An 18,486-nucleotide genomic window follows, 5' to 3' on the forward strand; every position below is an offset into this window, starting at 1 on the left:
AGGGGAGGTGGGGATTTTACAATCTTATTTTCTTTAATATAGGATAACAATATAAGAGAGACGTAAACAATGTGTGACGTGAGGTTTGAGGGTTGATAAAATCATTACCAAGGAGCAGAATCAAGGAAAAGACTGGTAGAGAGGAGACAATTCTAGGCATAGAAAATAGCGTGAGAAAAAAATATAGACAAGGAAAAATGGAGCATATATGAGAGCTGGTGAGTATAGTTTGGAGGAAACTTAGAGCAGGTTGTTAAATTGTTTCAGTTATATCTGACTCTTTTTGACCCTATTTGGAGTTTTCTTGGCAAGGATACTGGAGTGGTTTGGCATTTCCTTCTCCACCGAATTTTACAGATGAAAAAACTGAGGCAAACAGAATTAAGTGACTTATCCAGGGTCAAACAGCTAGTAAGTGTCTGAAGCTGGATTTGAAACTCAGAAAGATGAGCCTTCATGACTCCAGGCCAGAGACTTTATCTATTATGACATTTAGAGTATGTTAGAGTGGTACAATATTAAATAAAGCTGATAAGGTTGAATTGTTGAATTGTGGAGAGGTTTGAATGTCATACTAAGGGGAGTGGATTTTAGGCAATAGGGAACCACTGAAATACATTTCTGGTTTAAGCTTTTTTTTTTTTTTTTAAACCCTTACCTCCATCTTAGAATTGATTCTAAGGCAGAAGAACATAAAGGATTAGACAATGGGGGCTGCGTGACCTGCCTAGGGTCACACAGCTAGGAAGTATCTGAGGCCACATTTGAACCCAGGATCTTCTTTCTCTAGGCCTGGCTCTCAATCCACTGAGCCACCTAGTTTCCCCTTCTCTGTTTAGATTTTTAAGCCTATATAACCTGGTCTCAAACTATCTTTTGAGCCTCATTGTACATTACTCACTCTCCCATCTGTAATCCAGTCCAACTCATCCAGCTTTCTCTCTGTTCCTGACACAAAACCTTGTCTCTCCTCCTCTTTCTGTGCCTTTGCACCAGTGCTTCTCTTTGCTTGGGATATGCTCCCCTCTCATCTCCACTTAATAGCATCCATCTCTTCTAGGACAGCTCATAACCCAGTTTCCCTGATCCCCACAGCTGCTAGTGCCCTCCCTTCCCAACTACCTTACAGTTCATTACTTTGTATTTATTATTTGTATGTATCCTGTCTGTACTTATTTATCAACTTGTCTCCCAGTTATAAAATTAGTTCCTTGCAACAGGGATTGTTTTAGTTGTTGTTTTTGTATCCCTGGCGCTTGGCACACAGTAGTTGCTTAAATACTGCTGGCTGATTGGTTGAAGAGTTTTTAGCAGAAAAGTGACAGATCTGTTCATAAGGAAGATTAATGTAGGGAGAGTGAAAGCAGGAAGGCCAGTTAGGAAGACTAGCTAAAGAAATGTTACAAAGCAAACTTCTATTATTCTAATGAGCAGAACCAGAACCACCAAAATCCTATTAGTAAACTTTGCTTTTGAGAAGGAAAGGGACTTTTTTTTTTTTTTTTTTTTTTTTGCAATAAAGATTTCCTCCAATTAGTCACCATTTGCTACATAATTCAGGTTGGCAGGGGTTGCAAATCATTAGCTCAAATGAAGTAGACTCACTTTAGAATCGTTTCACTAAGTTCCAACTCACTCTAAGCAAATTGCTTTCCAAGTGGCAGTCATGTAGACAGTTTCATCAGAGGTGCCAAGAGGCTGACTGCTTAGTCAATGTTTTTCGGATTAAGACTCAGGCAAGTGGCAAAATGAGAAAGCTCCCACTGCAGCCCAGTTTTCCAAAGACTATCAATCCAGCTCTGGCCAGGGAAGCTACAGACCAGCCTATCTAGCTCAACTCTACGCATCTTCCAATCGAGGAAACCGAAGACAGTGAGGGAGGTTAAATGTGATTCAGGCACACCTGAAACACTGACTCTGGGATCAGAAGATGCACGTTCAAACCCTGCTTTTGACACTTAACTTATGACAATGAATAAATCCCTTGATCTCCCAGAGCCTCACTTCATTCATCTGTAAAACGAAATGGGAAAAGGTTGGATTGGATGGTCTCTCAATGATGTGTTTTCCAGTTCTAGATTAGATATGTGACTTGTCCAAGGTCACACAGGTAATGCTAGCATCTGATAGGATTCAGAGAAAGTACCTTTCCTCTCCAGCACTCTGCCCCACTGGCTAGACAACTTATTTAACATCTTGGGGTCTCAAGGAAGTCTCCAAGACTATAAACTAGAGATGAGCTGCTGATCTGCCTCAGGGAGGATGAGTTTACACACTGATGAACTCATAGGTCAGGATGAAAAAAAACAACTAGCAAAACCCAACAAAACCCAACCCAGTGACCTCACAGTAATTTATGGAATGGCTAATAAGACAGTATGGTATAATGGGTAGAAAGAAGACTGGAATTGGACTTGGGAAAAACATGGGTTTAAGCCTTGTCTCTATGTAGTTTTATATTCCTGGCTAAGATCACTCTCAGGTTCAGTTTCCTCATCTATAAAATGGACAGAACACTTGTAGGCCCTGCCTGATAGGATAGTTTTGAGGTTCAAACAAGATGCTGTCTATAAATAGGTTTGCAAAATTTTAACACACTATGTGTGTGTGTGTATGATCTATACATGATATTTGCACTCAGAATTATCTGCATACGCAAAACAGTAACACATATACACATGTATGAAGTATAAACATGCATGTGTCTCACACATGTGCACATATGGATAGACATTTAGATATGCATAAGTATATGTATTTGCATGTATATACACAAGCAGGTAGCTGGTGAAGTGGACAGAATGGTTGACCTGCAATTAAGAATAACTGGTCTTAGACATTTGCTAGTTATAGGACCCCTGGCATGTTACTTAACTTTAGTTTCTTCATTTGTAAAATGGGGATAAAATGGGCACCTAGGTGGCACAATAGATAGAGGGTTGGCCCTAGAGTCAGGAAGGCCCATCTTCCTGAGTTCAAATCTAGCCTCAGACACTTACTAGCTGAGTGACCCTGGAAGGGTCACTTAATCCTGTTTGCCTGTTTCCATATTTGTAAATGAGCTGGAGAAAGAAAAGGAAAACCACTCTAGTATCTTTGCCAAGAAAACCCCAAATGAGGCCACAAAGAGTTGGCCACCACTGAAAAAAAAAAGGTCTAAATAAGCATAATATCTAATTCCTATTGATTGGATCAAATGAGAACATATTTGTAAAGTACATTGCAAGTCTTAAATCACTTTATAAATGCTAATGACTATTGTTATCATATAAAATTCAGATATTGTTTAAGGTGTATTCTAAGGTTCAAAACAAGTAAAGTGCATTAAACTCTAAGTGCTCTACAAATGTGAACTATTATTATGAAGAGAGTCTGTATTTATAAGGCAGAAGGGAAAGACATACACCGGATTAAAGAATGTGAGGGAATTTTCTTTGCCCACCAGCTTTCCCCTCTCCCCCACTCGAGTCACCTCAAATGAGAATTTGACCTATGTTCATATAATGTAAATTATCTCTTCAAATTATTCATCAGGAGCACAGCAAATGTTCTTGAAGCCTTTTGGCATTGTATCCAGAGAAAAGGATTCAAGACAATCTGGATTGCGATCAAAGATTTTAGAGAAGAAAAAGAGCCTGGAATCCACTTTTCTACCTATAGCTTCTTTTTCTGGTTGGTTTATTTCCCCTCTAAACATTTTCTCAACTGTTGTTTATGCTAGCCGTTACTGCTGCCCAGACAGACCGCCTTATTACAAATACCTGCTTCCCTTTGTGTAAAGGAATTAGAGTGCATTGAAAAAATGATGTATGCTGCTCAAGGTCAAGGTAATGCTATAAATTACTATTCCTCAGAATGCTGGCACGAGGAGCTGTGAACGAGGGCTTTCGAGAGACTTAGTCACTGTTTTCCATGTAAAGAGACATCGGAGGGTGACATCAGTGAAAATGGTTGCAATTAAAAGCAGTAAAAAATTCCATAAAAATGTTCTTGTCATTATTAAAAAGGGTGATGGAGGAATGTGATTTATTTCGACCTGCTTTGGAGATGACCAAATTACAGCAGTACCAGGAGGACCACATCCCAGGAGACTTGATTTTCACAAGGGTATGCATGCAGAATGGAAAAACAAAAGCTCTTCTCATTTCTTTTTTGTCCTTTGTATGACTTTTATTATACATATGTATGTTTACCTATTTGCTCAAACAGAACCTAAACTTCTTCTACAGGAACTGAAGGAAAGCAGAGTTGGAATACTTGCCTCTTCCTATGATTTCATTGAAATGTACAATCAGGCTGTTTGGCCCAATCACCACATGTTGAACTGCTTGGACCAGCTCAGGATTTAAGGCGCTGATATCAATGTGGACGTGATTCTGAAGCAGTGGACTGGAAAGATCTGAATCACCACTGGTTAGGATGGGGGACAAATCTGTCAGAGGATAATGAGCTTGTCTGCAGGATCCATTCTGGGAAGAATTTGGAAACTGATCTGCAAGAGGAACTTGAATTATTAGTATATTTTAAAGATACAGTGAAAATCTTGATTCATCAGGACCAAAGAGACAGGGGGATGGTCTAAAACAATACAAAAATTGAATTGCAGAATTAGAAAAATTCAGCTTCTTTTCTTTTTAAGTAATTAACAGTTGACTTTAACTTAAAAAGAGATATTCCTGATTTGAGGACTGAGATAAGCAAATCAATTCTATGCAAACGAGCACTTTAAACATTTTCATAAAGTTTATTTCCCTAAATAGGTTAACTATTTTTTGCAAATTTTGGAAGAACACTATTAGAAATATCTAACTCAGGATTATTGTGAGGCTTTGATGAAGTCGCATATAGGTTTTAGGACCATGGACAAGTCACCTAATCTCTGAGGCTCAGTATCCTCTCACCTACAAAATGGTACAACTCCCACAGACCCAGCTGTATGGCTATTGTGAGGATCAAGTTGAAGCAATGCTGGAAAAGTGTTTTGCACACTGTAGCACATTATTATTAGAAACAACCATTTTTTGTGTGTGAAAGAATAAAAACTGAGCTACCCTCTGTCTCCATGACCAGAGATCTAGAGCTAGAAGGAACCTTAGAGGTCTTCTAGTCCAAACCCCTCCCTTACTTGTGAGGAAACTGAGTCCAAGGAAATAAAGTGATTTTGGCATGGCCACACAGTAAATCTAAGAGATAGAATGTGAACCCATGTCCTTTGACCCCAGAGCTCAGGCACTTCCTGTTCTACTATACACTACCTCCTTTGTTTAGATGTATCAAAATGGTGGGAAAGGAGCTAAAGAGTTTTACTAGAGGATACTGTACTGAGAAACTCTAATGAATAATATACATATTACACATGTGTCTTACAAAAGCCCAGCTCATGCAAAGGAAAAGGAAAAGCAACTTTTGGACAAACCATTGTTTTATCAATGGAATCAGATCTCTGGAAATGTAAATGGACACTCCCAGCCAGTGGAAAGAATCAGCTAGATCCATACATATGGGAATGACTTGCCTCAGTAGGGGATGAGGGTTCAGGGTCAAATGTTTAAAAAGGCCATTAGAACTGCCTCCTGGCATTCTTGCCAGGGAGCCTTTCTCTTAGCTCAAGTTAAGTGGTACTTGAAACTCCCTGCTTTGAGGAAAAGAGACAAGAAGAATTTAAGAGACTTGCCTAATGAGTCTTAAAGATCCAATCCTCCACATCAGGGAGGACCCTGCAAGGGGTTAGGGCAGGGATCCTGAAACCTTCTGGGAAGAGAATCTACTCTTCCCCCAGAGCCTTGAGATCCACTGACTGTGTGTGTGTGTGTGTGTGTGTGTGTGTGTGTGTGTGTGTGTTGACAGTGCAATCCCTGAGTGAGGGGGTGGGGCTCCTGGCAGTGAGTTCCTGGGGAGCAGTCAGGGAAGCAAAAGAAATGTACTGACAATAAAGTCTCTGAATGGAAGAAATACCCTTTCCAGCTGAGAAAAGCTTTGCTTCTCTTCTAGCAAATCAAGGAGGCAGTTGGGGAAGAAGCAATGAGATGAGGACAGGGGAAACCCAGATCCAAAAATGGCAATAATTGAAGCGTACAGTTCTATAGTGTTTAATGGTATGCTTTCATAGGCTGGATTTTGTTTATGATCCATTATTAATTAATTCATAATCAACTAGTTCCATTTTCCTAATGAGGAAGCTGAGTCTCTGTGAAGCTGACTTGCTCAAGGTCATGCATCTAAGAGGCAGCAGAATTGTTTACTCATTTATAGTCATTTCTGACTCTCCATGACCCCATTTGGGGTTTTATTGGCAAAGATTCTGCTTTGCCATTTCCAGTTCTTTCACAGATGAGGAAACTGAGGCAAATAGGGTTGGATGTCTTGCTCAGGGTCAAAAGCACATTAATGAATGGTTGAGTCCAACATTCTTTTCTCTATCCCACAGCACTCCAGTATTCCCAGAGTTAGGATAGGAGAACCAACAGGAAACATCAGTTGTTTGTCAATGAGAGGGATAAATGATGCTTGAAAAGGTGGGGGAAAAGAGTGATAGCTTTAGAAAGGCTCTTCCAAAAGACTTAGTGCAGCTTAAGCCTTTAATATCTTTGGAGACATCTGGGTGGTCCAATGGATGGCATGGAGTCAGGAAAGCCTGAGTTCAAATCATACCTCAAGACAGTTGTTGGGCAAGTCATTTAATCTCTGTTTCCTCCGTTTTCAGGATAATAGAGATAATATAGCACCCATCTTGTAGGGTTGTTGTGAAGATCAAATAAGATAATCACACACTCCCTGGCATACAGTAAGCACTACATGAATATTTGCTATTAATATTATTATCTTTTAAAATTTTAATGTATTAAAACCTATAACCATATAAAGACATCCTGCATAGTGTTTCACTGGAAAAATAAAGATGTGCCTTAGTTTATACATAGTCTAGGCTTATTTGCCTAAAGGTAGAGTATTAGTTTTAGTTCTTCTTGACAAGAAATGTGATAGACTACCGCCTTATTCCACCCTACTTTACACATTTCAATATTTTCCATCTGGTTCATTTTGATCACATTTGCTATGGACCAGTGGTCCATGGAGAGCCAGAGATGCAGGAGCCAGAGAAGTCATTAAACTGGAAGGCAGATGTGGGAGTAGCAGTATAGGAATATCAAAATCATATTAGCTCAAAAAAGCAAGGATAGGAGGGAATAGGAATAGGCTTAGGTTAGAAAGGCATCTCCCAAATTCCTAGGGATCCAGGATGTAGAACCTCCCCATTGGACCTGGAAAAGCTAATAGTCCCTCTTTCAGCATAGCCCCTTACTGCTGCTATCAATATTTCAAGCATTTTACGTGATATTGGTCTGAGACTAGAGGCACTATGGATATATTTCTCTTACAGCTGGCAATCAGAGCAGCTGTCTTATGCCTTTGACAGCTGGATATTTTTTACATTGGCAGTATAGATCAGAGAGTTGCTGCTGAACCAGACTTTAGGGACTGCTTGAAACCGACAAATCATCGAGCCATTGAGGGGGAAAAGTCCTTTGGCATGGAATGCTTTACTGGTTCTTCAGTTAGGTTAAAGTCCTCTGACTTTCAATGTGTCTCTAGTGGTAGAATATAAGGAGAATCACTTGCTGTGTCAATGACAGCACAATAGTCAGCTCCATTTTTTAGGAGCTGATTGTGGACTCTCCTGGCAGTTGGCTATTTTCTTGTGCAATATTACTAAACAGTGGACAAGACAAATAAAAGATGAGACTTAAATATTTGAAGTTCAAGCATATGAAACTCAAGGAGCTATGATAAAAGTTTTGTTTGGGAAAAGGATGTTAAAACTGGTTTAAAATAAGTCTTTGGGGCTATTTGTGGATTTAAATTCTCTTACAATATAAGAACAACACAAGTAAATGGCAAGTACAGTCTATTAAAAGAAAGCATAATACTATTCAAATTTTCATGTGGATTAAGTGACAGTAAGCTGTCATTATTGCAAAAGGAAACTAGTTTCATACATGGAATTATATGGACCAAAAGCTCTACAAGAAATAATAATGCAAAAATGCCTTGTGCTGCTCATACAGGGGTGAATGAATAAAACTTAAAAATATCAGGGAATTGGTCTAAAGTAATAAAGACAGGGGTTGCTTTACTACTATCACCCTTTGACTTGAAGCAATTCCTAGATTTGCAAGTTATTTTCTAAGTCTGATTCACTATATTTGTCCAGTGGTAAATATTCAACCAGGAAAATGCTTGCAGTTGACTCATATCCTGAAACTTCTAAAGGTAATAAAGTTGATAAAATGTAGAAACTGTACTTTTGCCAACATATTTTCAGTTAAACAACATGAAATGCTCCAGTTAGTTTGGCCATTATTTGGTAACAGTATTTTCTGAAGCAGATGATGCTAAACTTTTCTTTATTTCTCAGTAGAACTGGATGTTTGTCCTGGATTAGACATCAAAATGAATATAAAAGTCATGGAATACTTGAGGTGCTAGGTTGTGAAGTTTATAATCCATTCTCCTAGACTATCTGCTCCTTGAGGAATGTGACTCTATGTCTAAGCTAGGCACTTATAAACCATTGTGGTTGTTATGGATGTCTTGATGGAACTCTATGCACAGATTCCTACAAATAAATTCTTTTCACAGGGTTAAGAGAAAAGGCTATATAGTGGTAAATTACATTTGACTAAAATTTACTTTTTAATCTTACCTCTCCGGACTTAGTTTGTTCAATGAAAGAGATAAACAAAGCGGGACCTGTGATTTTATTGGTGTAGATCAGTGATTCCCAAAGTGGGTGCTACTGCCCCCTGGTGGGTGCTGCAGCGATTCATGAGAAAAGAGATGGCCACAGGTACATTTATCTTTCCTATTAATTGCTATTAAAATTAAAAAAAATTAATTTCCAGGGGGCTAAGTAATATTTTTTTCTGGAAAGGGGGTGGTAGGCCAAAAAAGTTTGGGAACCACTGGTGTAGATAATGCCCTCTGTCAATTGATTCCAGCAAGTTCTCTGAATTTACAGAGGCTATACAATTTAGAGGGTTTAAGTGACTTGTCTAGAGACACTAGACCTCTTTGGGTGACTTGGTCCTTCTGACTCTGCCACCAGCTTTTTAGCCACTTTGTACCATCCTACTGCTCCTAAATTAGTTTAGAGAAGCCTCACAACTTCTTAGTGTACTTCTCAAACAATAAATGAAATAAATGCCTTTACCCTTATGAATTTCTGGTTCATTTTTCTGGGGAAGAACAGCTGAAAGGTCTTAAAAATGTAAGGAGACACGAGTCTGGTTCCAAATTAAAAGCCATCAAACTCTTGGAGGAAGGTTGAATGTAAAGGCTGAAAAAGAACCCTCCATTGAAGTACATGTATAGGTATTTCTCAGAACAATAAACTGAATATACCTTCTGGAAAAGTTGCTCTGTAGTCTACAGATTCATTGGAAACCATTTCCGTGGTAGGGCTTACACTCCGGGCGCTTACAAGCCTATCCAAGTGAGGAGTGTGTACTCTTGCATCATAGCGAACTAAATCACTGCCCAGATCTTAAAACAAACAGAAAGAAAAAGTTTGTTAAAAACTTCTATATTCTGGGTCAAGGATGATGAGCTCCTATAGATTGTTTCTGATATAAGCATCCAGTTCTCATGGACATTACGGAGGGAGGGGAGCACATATGGCTTTGAGGAACCCTGCTGTAAATATGAATGACCTTCCTAAGATTTTTTTCTCTTAAAAAAAAAAAAGAAAACAAAAATGATGCACCTTTAATCTGCTTCCTCTTTTTCAGCCACAGGAAAAGCCCTAGCAGTAACAAGAGCAACAATGATATCAAGACGACTCCAACAATGAGTCCTGTGAAATTCTGGTCTGGTAGTACTATCACTTTTCCAAGGACAGTTGAAGAAACTGCTTGCTTCCACTACAATGAAGAAAAAAAAGAAATAGCATAATATCTGAAACATTTTGTTTACAATATATTCAATGAGCTGAGCTGATCATTTCTGGGCATAGAATCATACACGAGTGCTACCATAATTACTTCTAGCAATGGCATCATCTTCAGAATAAGATGGTTGGGTTCACCAATTTTTTCTTCAGTGTTTAAAACTAAGTGGCTGAATGTAAATTTCCAAAGTGCCTTAGTTTAAATTTATGAACTGAAAGACAACATTGTATTATGTTACTTGGCCTGTTTGCATTTTACATGTTATTGAATCATCACTGCGTAATGCATTCTTTTGAAAGCAAAGATACTGGAGAGGTTCACATTTCCTTTTCTAGCTCATTTTAAAGATGAAGAAATGCAGACAAATAGGGTTAAGTGACTTACTTGTCCAGGGTGACATAGCTAGTTGGTGTCTGAGACCTTATTTGAACTCAGGGAGATGAGACTTTTTGACTTCAAGCCTGGCACTCTAACCACTGCACCACCTAACTGTTCAGTGTGTTGTATTATAACCCAACAAATGATAAAAATTGATAGATCTGGTCAAGTCACCCTTCTGCTCAAATCCTTTTACTGGCTTCCCTTGCCTAGCAAATAAAATATAAAATCCTGACTGACATTCAAGGCTCTTTACAAAGTTTGGTTGTTCATTCCTTCCCTTCCTCCCTCCCTCCTCTGGTTGCAAGGTAGATAAGCTAATACAGCTAGGAAGTGTCTGAGGTCACATTTGAACCCAGGACCTCCCCTCTCAAGATTTGGCTCTTTATCTACTGAGTTACCAAGCTATGCCCTATGAACTGAATTTTTAGCCTTATCTCACTTTTTTTTAGGGCTTCTATGCTTCTGACACCCCCCCCCCCATCCTCCATTCCACTTACTGTTCCTTGAACATTTTATCCTGTACTTTCCTCTTCCTGTGTGTCTCTCCTTATTCCCTCCCCCCTTTTCCTGTAGTATCCTTATTCCTGGAATGTCTTCCCTCTATAATTGTCACCTCCTTGAAATGCCATCTGTCCTCTAGGGTCCAGTTCAATTGTTGCCTTCTTCAAGAAGCTTCCTCTCATTTACTCAGAAGGGAGGCAATCTCTCCCTCTGTCAGAGCACTTTCTTTTATACCTTTCCTATGAATTAAGTATTTTTATTCATTTTGTGAGGGGTGGCTTTTAATTTCCTGGGCATGCTGAGATGGCTGGGGTTAGGGATGGATATATGTTGGCAGCCAAATTAGTGGTCACCTTAGGCTGACATTCGAGGTCCTCCATAGTCTAGAATGCTCTTTGCCTTCAGAGAATTTGTCATCTAAAAGGTGTGATAAAATGCATTCAAAACCTGATAATACAATTTAGAATACAAAGTAGGAATAGGATAGGTATACATGGAATACTAGGAAAGCTCTATGGAGGGAAGTCATCAGGAGAACTTTCGGCTGTTCGTTGCATTTCTTCTCTGTTGTATATCTCAAAAACCCAGAGAGAGAAAAATAGAATGGGGGTAGCTGATTTGGGCTGTCAGAAACTAGCGTGGAGGGTCATCTATTAAACAAGACTTTGAGATCTACTGACAGATCTTGCAGTTGTCTTGGAAACTTTGCTGTTTGGCAATGTCTCAGCAAGGCTTCTAGAAAATAGGATTAACTGGGAGGGAGACAACCTAACCAAACCCCACCATTTGTCAACTCGCAACCAGAAATCCAGAAGGCCTTGATGAACTTAAGTTTACATACAAATGAGCTCTGAGGGTGTATTTTAAGACAGCAAGTGACATAATTACACTGGCATCCTTATTAATAAACATGAAAGTAATTCAGGAATCCCACCTCTATATTTAGCTCACTGTTCAGCTTCAGCAGGTCATTGGGGACTGTACATAAGACTGCTTCAGAGTGCAAGCGGATATTCTCACAGCTCTTATTTCCCACTTTTAACACTTCACCTTTTACTGCCTCGGGGTCAATATCATTTCCCTGGAAGAGAAGAAAAATACATATTGTTCATTAGTATTCCTTAGATCTTCCACATCTACCAGGGATGGTCACAGTTGAGGGGTATTATAAAAATACGGTAGAATTAAGACATATCTTTTGGACTTAGCCCAAGGTAGATTATATTTGTCTTCCTTCTCTCTTTCCTTCCTTCATCCAATTCATTTATTCACAGGGAGCATTTTAGCTCTAAACCAGCCTTCCAGAAATCAAAGCATTTATTTTCTACTTGTAGCTGCAGTTCACATTTCTACGGCGCTTGAATAAAGTACTTCCCCCATAGCAACTATGAGGATTATTATCTCCACTTTCCAGAAGAGGAAATGGAGGCTTATGGTTCATAAATGAGCTGCCCGGGAACACATAGCTAATAAGTGATAGAAGCCAACATTTGAAATCAGACTTTTCCCGACACCCATTTTTCTCGTCCATTTTTCTACAGATAAATATATGGTGCTTTGAGGTTTGCAAAGAGTTTTACACAAGCTGTCTCACTGATTCCCACAACAACCTTGTGAGCAAGGTGCTATCATTACCCTCATTTTACAGATGAGGAAACAGCATCATATAACTCATGTTTAAGGCAGGGTTCAGGTTTCCTCAAATCCCAGTCCAGCACTCTGGGATGCCTCCTGGTTGTCTACCCCACAATACCTCTCCTTGGTTCTTAGGAGAGGATGGGGAAAAACATTCTTACACTTCTGTCTACTTCTTTCTTGACTTGATTCTCTTGAGGGCAAATTGGCTTTTGAAAACCTAACCATTCTATCACCATCAGAGTGGCGTTTTAAAAGGGCTATTATGAAACCAAATTTTGAACCAATCTGATGTCTCATTCTGGCATGTGGGTGACTAGGTTTTTAAAGGTTATTCTAGTGGGCATTATCTCAGACAGGGTCTCTAAAGCTGGAAAGGCTTCAAGGAGAAGATCAGGGAATTATAGATTTAGAGCTGGAAGGGACCTTAGTGACCATCTGACCTATACCATTCCTTTCATAGATGGAGAATGAGAGAGGCTAAGGGTTTTCTCCAAGATGACACAGGTAACACGTGGACACAGTTATGAGGATAGCCTGTGTGTACATGTACATATGTGTGAGCACACGTATGCACACACACATAAAATGTAGAATCATAGCTCTAGAGCTGGAAGGGATCTCATAGACCATCTCATCAATGGAAAGTTGGCTACTGGGTGAGGATGTTTTTGGTCACAGCAATTTATGCCTACTGTCTAGTAAGAGAGAGAATCTTTCATCTATGCCAGTGGTGGGGGTGCCCATAATGATGAAGTCACATATCCTTGAAATATTGAGCAAATTATATAGGCATAATCTTCGCTTTTTTGGAGCAGTTTGGAGACTACCCAAACTCAGCCCAAGAGAGGGCAGACAATTGTTTTTAAGGCTGGCGTCTTTTTGACAAGCTTTCAGCTAACTTGCATTTTCATATCTGGAAAATATTCCTATAATACTGCACTCAATTCAATGGCACATGCTTTTTTTTACTTGCTTTTTTCATTAGGGGTTCTTGACACATTAATAAGCCCAAGCCTGAACTATTTTGTTTCCATTTCTTTGTTGCTAAAATATTTTGTTACTACTACTACTACTACTACTACTACTATCACTATCACTATCACCACCATCACCACCACTACCACCACCACCACCACCACCACCACCACCACCACCACCACCACCACCACCACCACCACCATTACTACTAGTTTTTCTGCTTGTTCTCTTTCTTTCTTACTTTTATTTCCATCTTTGACTTTTTGGGGTATATGCCTACTATTATTTTAGTATAAGGACAAGATCTATGATTTTACTGTGACAGGGAACTTCCAGGCGAAGAAATTCCCTTCCATCAATGCAGGAAGATACCTTCTCTGAAATCTATAGTCATAGAGATATACCTAGAGCACTGCTAAAATGACTTGCCCAAGGTCACAGAGCCAGCATGTGTTAGGGGCAGGATTTAGCATAAGTCTTGCTGACAGAGCTGGCTCTTTATTTAATACGTCAAGCTGGTACATTATTCAACATATTGAAGGAACCAAAAATTAGATTTAGGAACAAAGAAATAGCCGCTTGTCACATTGTCATACTTGTCACAACCATATCTTGTCACATTATCAGATTACCAGAACTGAGAATTGTAGCCACCAGTTAAAAGAACAGATTACTGTGGGAGCAGAAACACAGAAGAAAAACAACTGCTTGATCACATGGGTCGATAGGGATATGATTGGGGATGTTGCCTTTAAATGATCACCCTAGTGCAAATATTAATAATATGGAAATAAATCTTGATCAATGACATATATGTAAAACCCAGTGGAACTGCATGTCGGTTATGGGATGGGAGTGGGGTGGTTGGAGGGGAGGAAGAGAACGTGAATCATGTAACCATGGAAAAATATTCTAAATTAGTTAATTAAATAAAAATTCCAATTCCAAAAAAAGAACAGATTACTATTAATTTTAGTAAAGATGTGTCAATAGTCAGAAACTACTATTTTTTTAACCTTTACATACATACATACATATACACATATATATATATATATATAAGCCTGTTGTTATACTTTAAATGTGAAGGACCATATCACAGCAAATATTAAAAAACACTTTGAAAAGTATAAAGAACTATAATGCATTCATATATATACACATACAAATATCTATATCTATATCTATATCTATATCTATATCAAATTTCCTTCTCAAAGTAACCATAATAGGCTGATATCTTAATAAGAAGAGAACAGGTACAAGTGCTACTTCTTGGTGAGAAACTAGGGATTAGGTAAAATGCACATAAACAAAACTCTTCCTAATGGAGTTTCTTGAGATCATGTGAGTTAAGTGACTATTAGGTAATGTGAGTATCTCATTGAACTGGGTCAGACGCAAAGGGCAATCTACAAGAGGTCTATAAATCTAACAGGTCATCACCACAGGGCCTCAAATGACAACTTGTTGGTTAGTTCTGAGTAAGGCTGAGGTATGCATTCACATACTGAAGGGAATTCAGAGAAGGACAAGTGAAGAGATTAAAGAGCTGAGGGGCTGATTTATGAGGGAAGAACTAAAATGGGGCTTTCTTGGCTAGATAATAACTAAGGTGGGGGAAGGGAAGACTGTGTCCCATTTGTTTGCAGATACTCATTCTTTAACGTCCAAGAACTCTTCAAATAAGGAAATAACAATGCTGCCAAATAAATTTCCAGCTAAGGAAAAATAAATCCAGACTGGGTAGAACTACTTTTTCTCATCTGCATAAAACCAAGGAACTTATGATAAGAAAACAACATAAATCTTCTCACAACCTTGAGAAGCAAAATAAAAAAAAAAAGAACTCATGAAATTACTTTTAAAGCATGAAAAACAGGCAGAAATTGGAAAATATAAGCCACATCTGAAAAACAACCATCAGTCTGTTATGTTCTCAAGTCATTAATGTCTAAAAACAGGATGATGAAACTCATCACGTGACTCAGAAAAAAATCGGACCGAACAACAATAAAAACTACTTCTCTTGGAGATTGAACCTCAGTGCCCAGGAAGGGGTATATGGTGGGATATAACAGACATCTTCCCTTTCCCAATGAGTTACACTTAATGTGATGAGGAATATTAATTAACTTCACTTTGCCTTGGGTCAGAAATCACTCTCTTATTTGGGGGAATTGGGGCTAGATGACTCAGAGGATTGAGAGTCAGATTTTAGAAATGGGAGATCCTGGGTTCAAATCTGGCCTCGGATATTTCCTAGCTCTGTGATCCTGGGAAGTCATTTAACCCCTGTTGCCTGGCCATTGCCCCTCTTCTGACTTGGAACCAAAGCATAATATTGATTCTAAGATGGGAGGTAAGGGTTATATTGAAAAACAGACAAACAAAAACTAAGATGACAAGCTCCTTCTAGCCATAGAATTTCCACCATTGATCTCTTTGGTTTATGTCCCTTTTACCTTTAGCTATTCCATCCAGTCTTCTCCCATTCCTGCTCAAATGCTTCTGGCCTAAAGTCTTTGTATAATTTAGAATTCTGCCTACTAGCTGCCCACCTATTTGTACTCATCTTCAAAAATCTTCAATGTTTCCCTCTTACCAACCAAGTAAAGTTCAAACTTCTAAATTGATAATTCTTGAACTCAACAATCTGGCCTACTCCATTGGTCTTACCTTATGTCAGTCTTGCTCCCATTATCCACCCAAAATTCCAACCAATCTGGATCATGCCTTGTGGTTTCCCACATGTGTTCCATATTTTCCTAACTTTGTACTTCTGCTCACACTTATCTATATCAGAAATTCAATAAACATCTATTAAATAGTCTAGTATGCTGAATAGAAAGCTGACTTCTGAGTCAGGAAGACCTGGGTTCAAGTTCTTCCTCTGATATATACTGGTGAAGTGACCTTTGGGGCAGAGAGAAGGGAAGGGAATAAGCATTTCTATAGGACTTACTATTCCCTAGGCATTGTTCTAGGGCAGTGGTTCCCAAACTTTTTTGGCCTACCGTCCCTTTTCAGAAAAAATATTACTTAGCCCCCTGGAAATTAAATTTTTAAAAATTTTATTAGCAATTAATAGGAAAGATAAATGCACCTGTGGCCATCACCGCTGCCCTGGATTGCTGCATCACCCACCAGGGGGCGGTGGTGACCACTTTTGGGAATCACTGTTCTAGGCACTTTTATATATTGTAAGATTGAAATTAATATCCAATAACTCCAAGTATTATATTTTATAAGATTTATTAATAATCACTTGAAGTAGAGGAAATAAAATGAACAAATGTAAAAGCCTGAGTAAAGAGAAGTTTTCCTGACCACTTTAAAGGGAGAAGAGAGAGAGAAAGGTGGGGTTACAGAAACTTTATCTCCAAAACGTAAGGACAGATCATGAAGATGAAAGTGGGATTCTGGAAAATGGAGTCCTGGGGTACAAAATTCTAGTTACACAATATATGATCTCATTTGATCCTCTCAACAACCTGGTGAGATAGGTACTACTTTATCTTCATTTTACAGTTGAAGAAACTGGGGCAGACAGAGGTTAAGTGATTTGCCTAGGATCATTCAGCTAGTAAGCATCTGAGGCTGGATTGCAGGACTGTACTACCTAGCTACCTTGGTAAGTCCTCTCATTTCTCAGTGCCATGGGTAACTCTAAGACTATAAGTTGCAGAAAATGTGCTACAATTTGCACTGATTGAATCTCTTCTACTGGGAGCTTTCTATACCAAATATATCACAGGTCTAGACCCTATTTTAGAACAGAACTTAGGTGTACATCCTAAGGAGTGAAAGATGGAGAGAAAGATCTCATACACATCAAATATTTTTATAGTAGCAAAGTAGATGCAAACTACTAAGGTATATCTTAACATAAATATAACAGATTATGACTATACAATAAGAAACAACTATGAAGACTACACAGGAGAATAAAATGATAAAAATAAATGAGTGGAACCACAAAAATCATATGCATAGTGAGTAAAACAATGCAAATGGAAAGAACAAAAAAAGGAATTGAACATGATGTAACTATAATGACCAAGGCTGATCCTGAAGAAGAAATGAGAAAATATGCCTCCTTTCTTTCTTTGTAGAATTGGAGGCCTTTGGGGATGGAACCTTGAATATGCTACCAGAATTGGTTGATATGCTGGTTAATTTTGCTGAACTGCTTTTTCCTTCTTTTCTTTCTTTTCAAAATTCTTTGTTTATAAGGGACGGCTCTCTGAGTAGAGAAGGGAAAAAGGATATATCTAAAAAAGAAGACCGGCCAAACACAAGATCTCAATATAAGTGAAAACAGACAGCAGAATAATAAAAAATAATTAAAAGTAAGGCAACTGGTATATATAAAGTGTTTACTATATGCTAAGTGGGGGAATACAGATAAAAATGGAGGTGGTCCCTGCCCTTAGTAGCACTGAATTCTAATGAAGAAAGGCAATACATAAAATCAACCTTAGCTAGGTGGTGGAAGGAAGAGAAAAGGTATTGGGGAATGGTGGAGAAAGTCTGGAGGGCCAGGCAAAAAAGCTAATACTCTCTTAAACTAGCTTCGACATTAATTGAAGCATAATTTCCAGATTGATAGAAGTAGAAAATCCATTATAGTCTACCCTGATCTGTTCTGGACCTCACATTTTTGGAAGGACAGTGACATCAGAAACCTTGAATTTTAGCTCTGCTTCTATCACTTGCTTCCTCTGTAACTTTGGACAACTCAAGTAACCTCTCCCACATGTAATTTCCTCATCTATAAAATGAAGAGTTGACCTGGATGAATTCTAAGGTTTCTTCAAACTATGTTCCTACAAAATGTTATGAACTTGGGGTTATTTTGGAAGAGAATGGTCAGGAAGATGAAGGACCTTGAGATGATGCCATATAATAATTAGTTGAAGGAGTTAAGGGGAGCATGTAGCCTGAAGAAGAGGGGATATGGGTACATGAGAGATATTCTCTAATATCCAGGTTATTCATGTTGCAGAGAGAACTGATTTGTTTTACTTGGTACCAGTGG

The 18,486-nt window shown here is 38.6% G+C and overlaps 1 protein-coding gene across 1 annotated transcript in view; it reads right to left on the minus strand.

The window, feature by feature from the left end:
* The window catches only part of MET (MET proto-oncogene, receptor tyrosine kinase), a 128,504-nt gene that overhangs the window by 15,697 nt on the left and 94,321 nt on the right, over window positions 1-18,486 (minus strand). The window contains exons 11-14 of the mRNA XM_044679396.1: window positions 11,764-11,910; window positions 9,764-9,920; window positions 9,403-9,543; window positions 4,262-4,492 (exon numbers count right to left, since the gene is read on the minus strand). Coding sequence (XP_044535331.1) covers window positions 4,262-4,492; window positions 9,403-9,543; window positions 9,764-9,920; window positions 11,764-11,910 — 676 coding nt within the window. The remainder of the gene's footprint in view (window positions 1-4,261; window positions 4,493-9,402; window positions 9,544-9,763; window positions 9,921-11,763; window positions 11,911-18,486) is intronic.

Source organism: Gracilinanus agilis, chromosome 5, assembly GCF_016433145.1.
Source record: "Gracilinanus agilis isolate LMUSP501 chromosome 5, AgileGrace, whole genome shotgun sequence".
In the NCBI taxonomy this organism is placed as follows: domain Eukaryota; kingdom Metazoa; phylum Chordata; class Mammalia; order Didelphimorphia; family Didelphidae; genus Gracilinanus; species Gracilinanus agilis.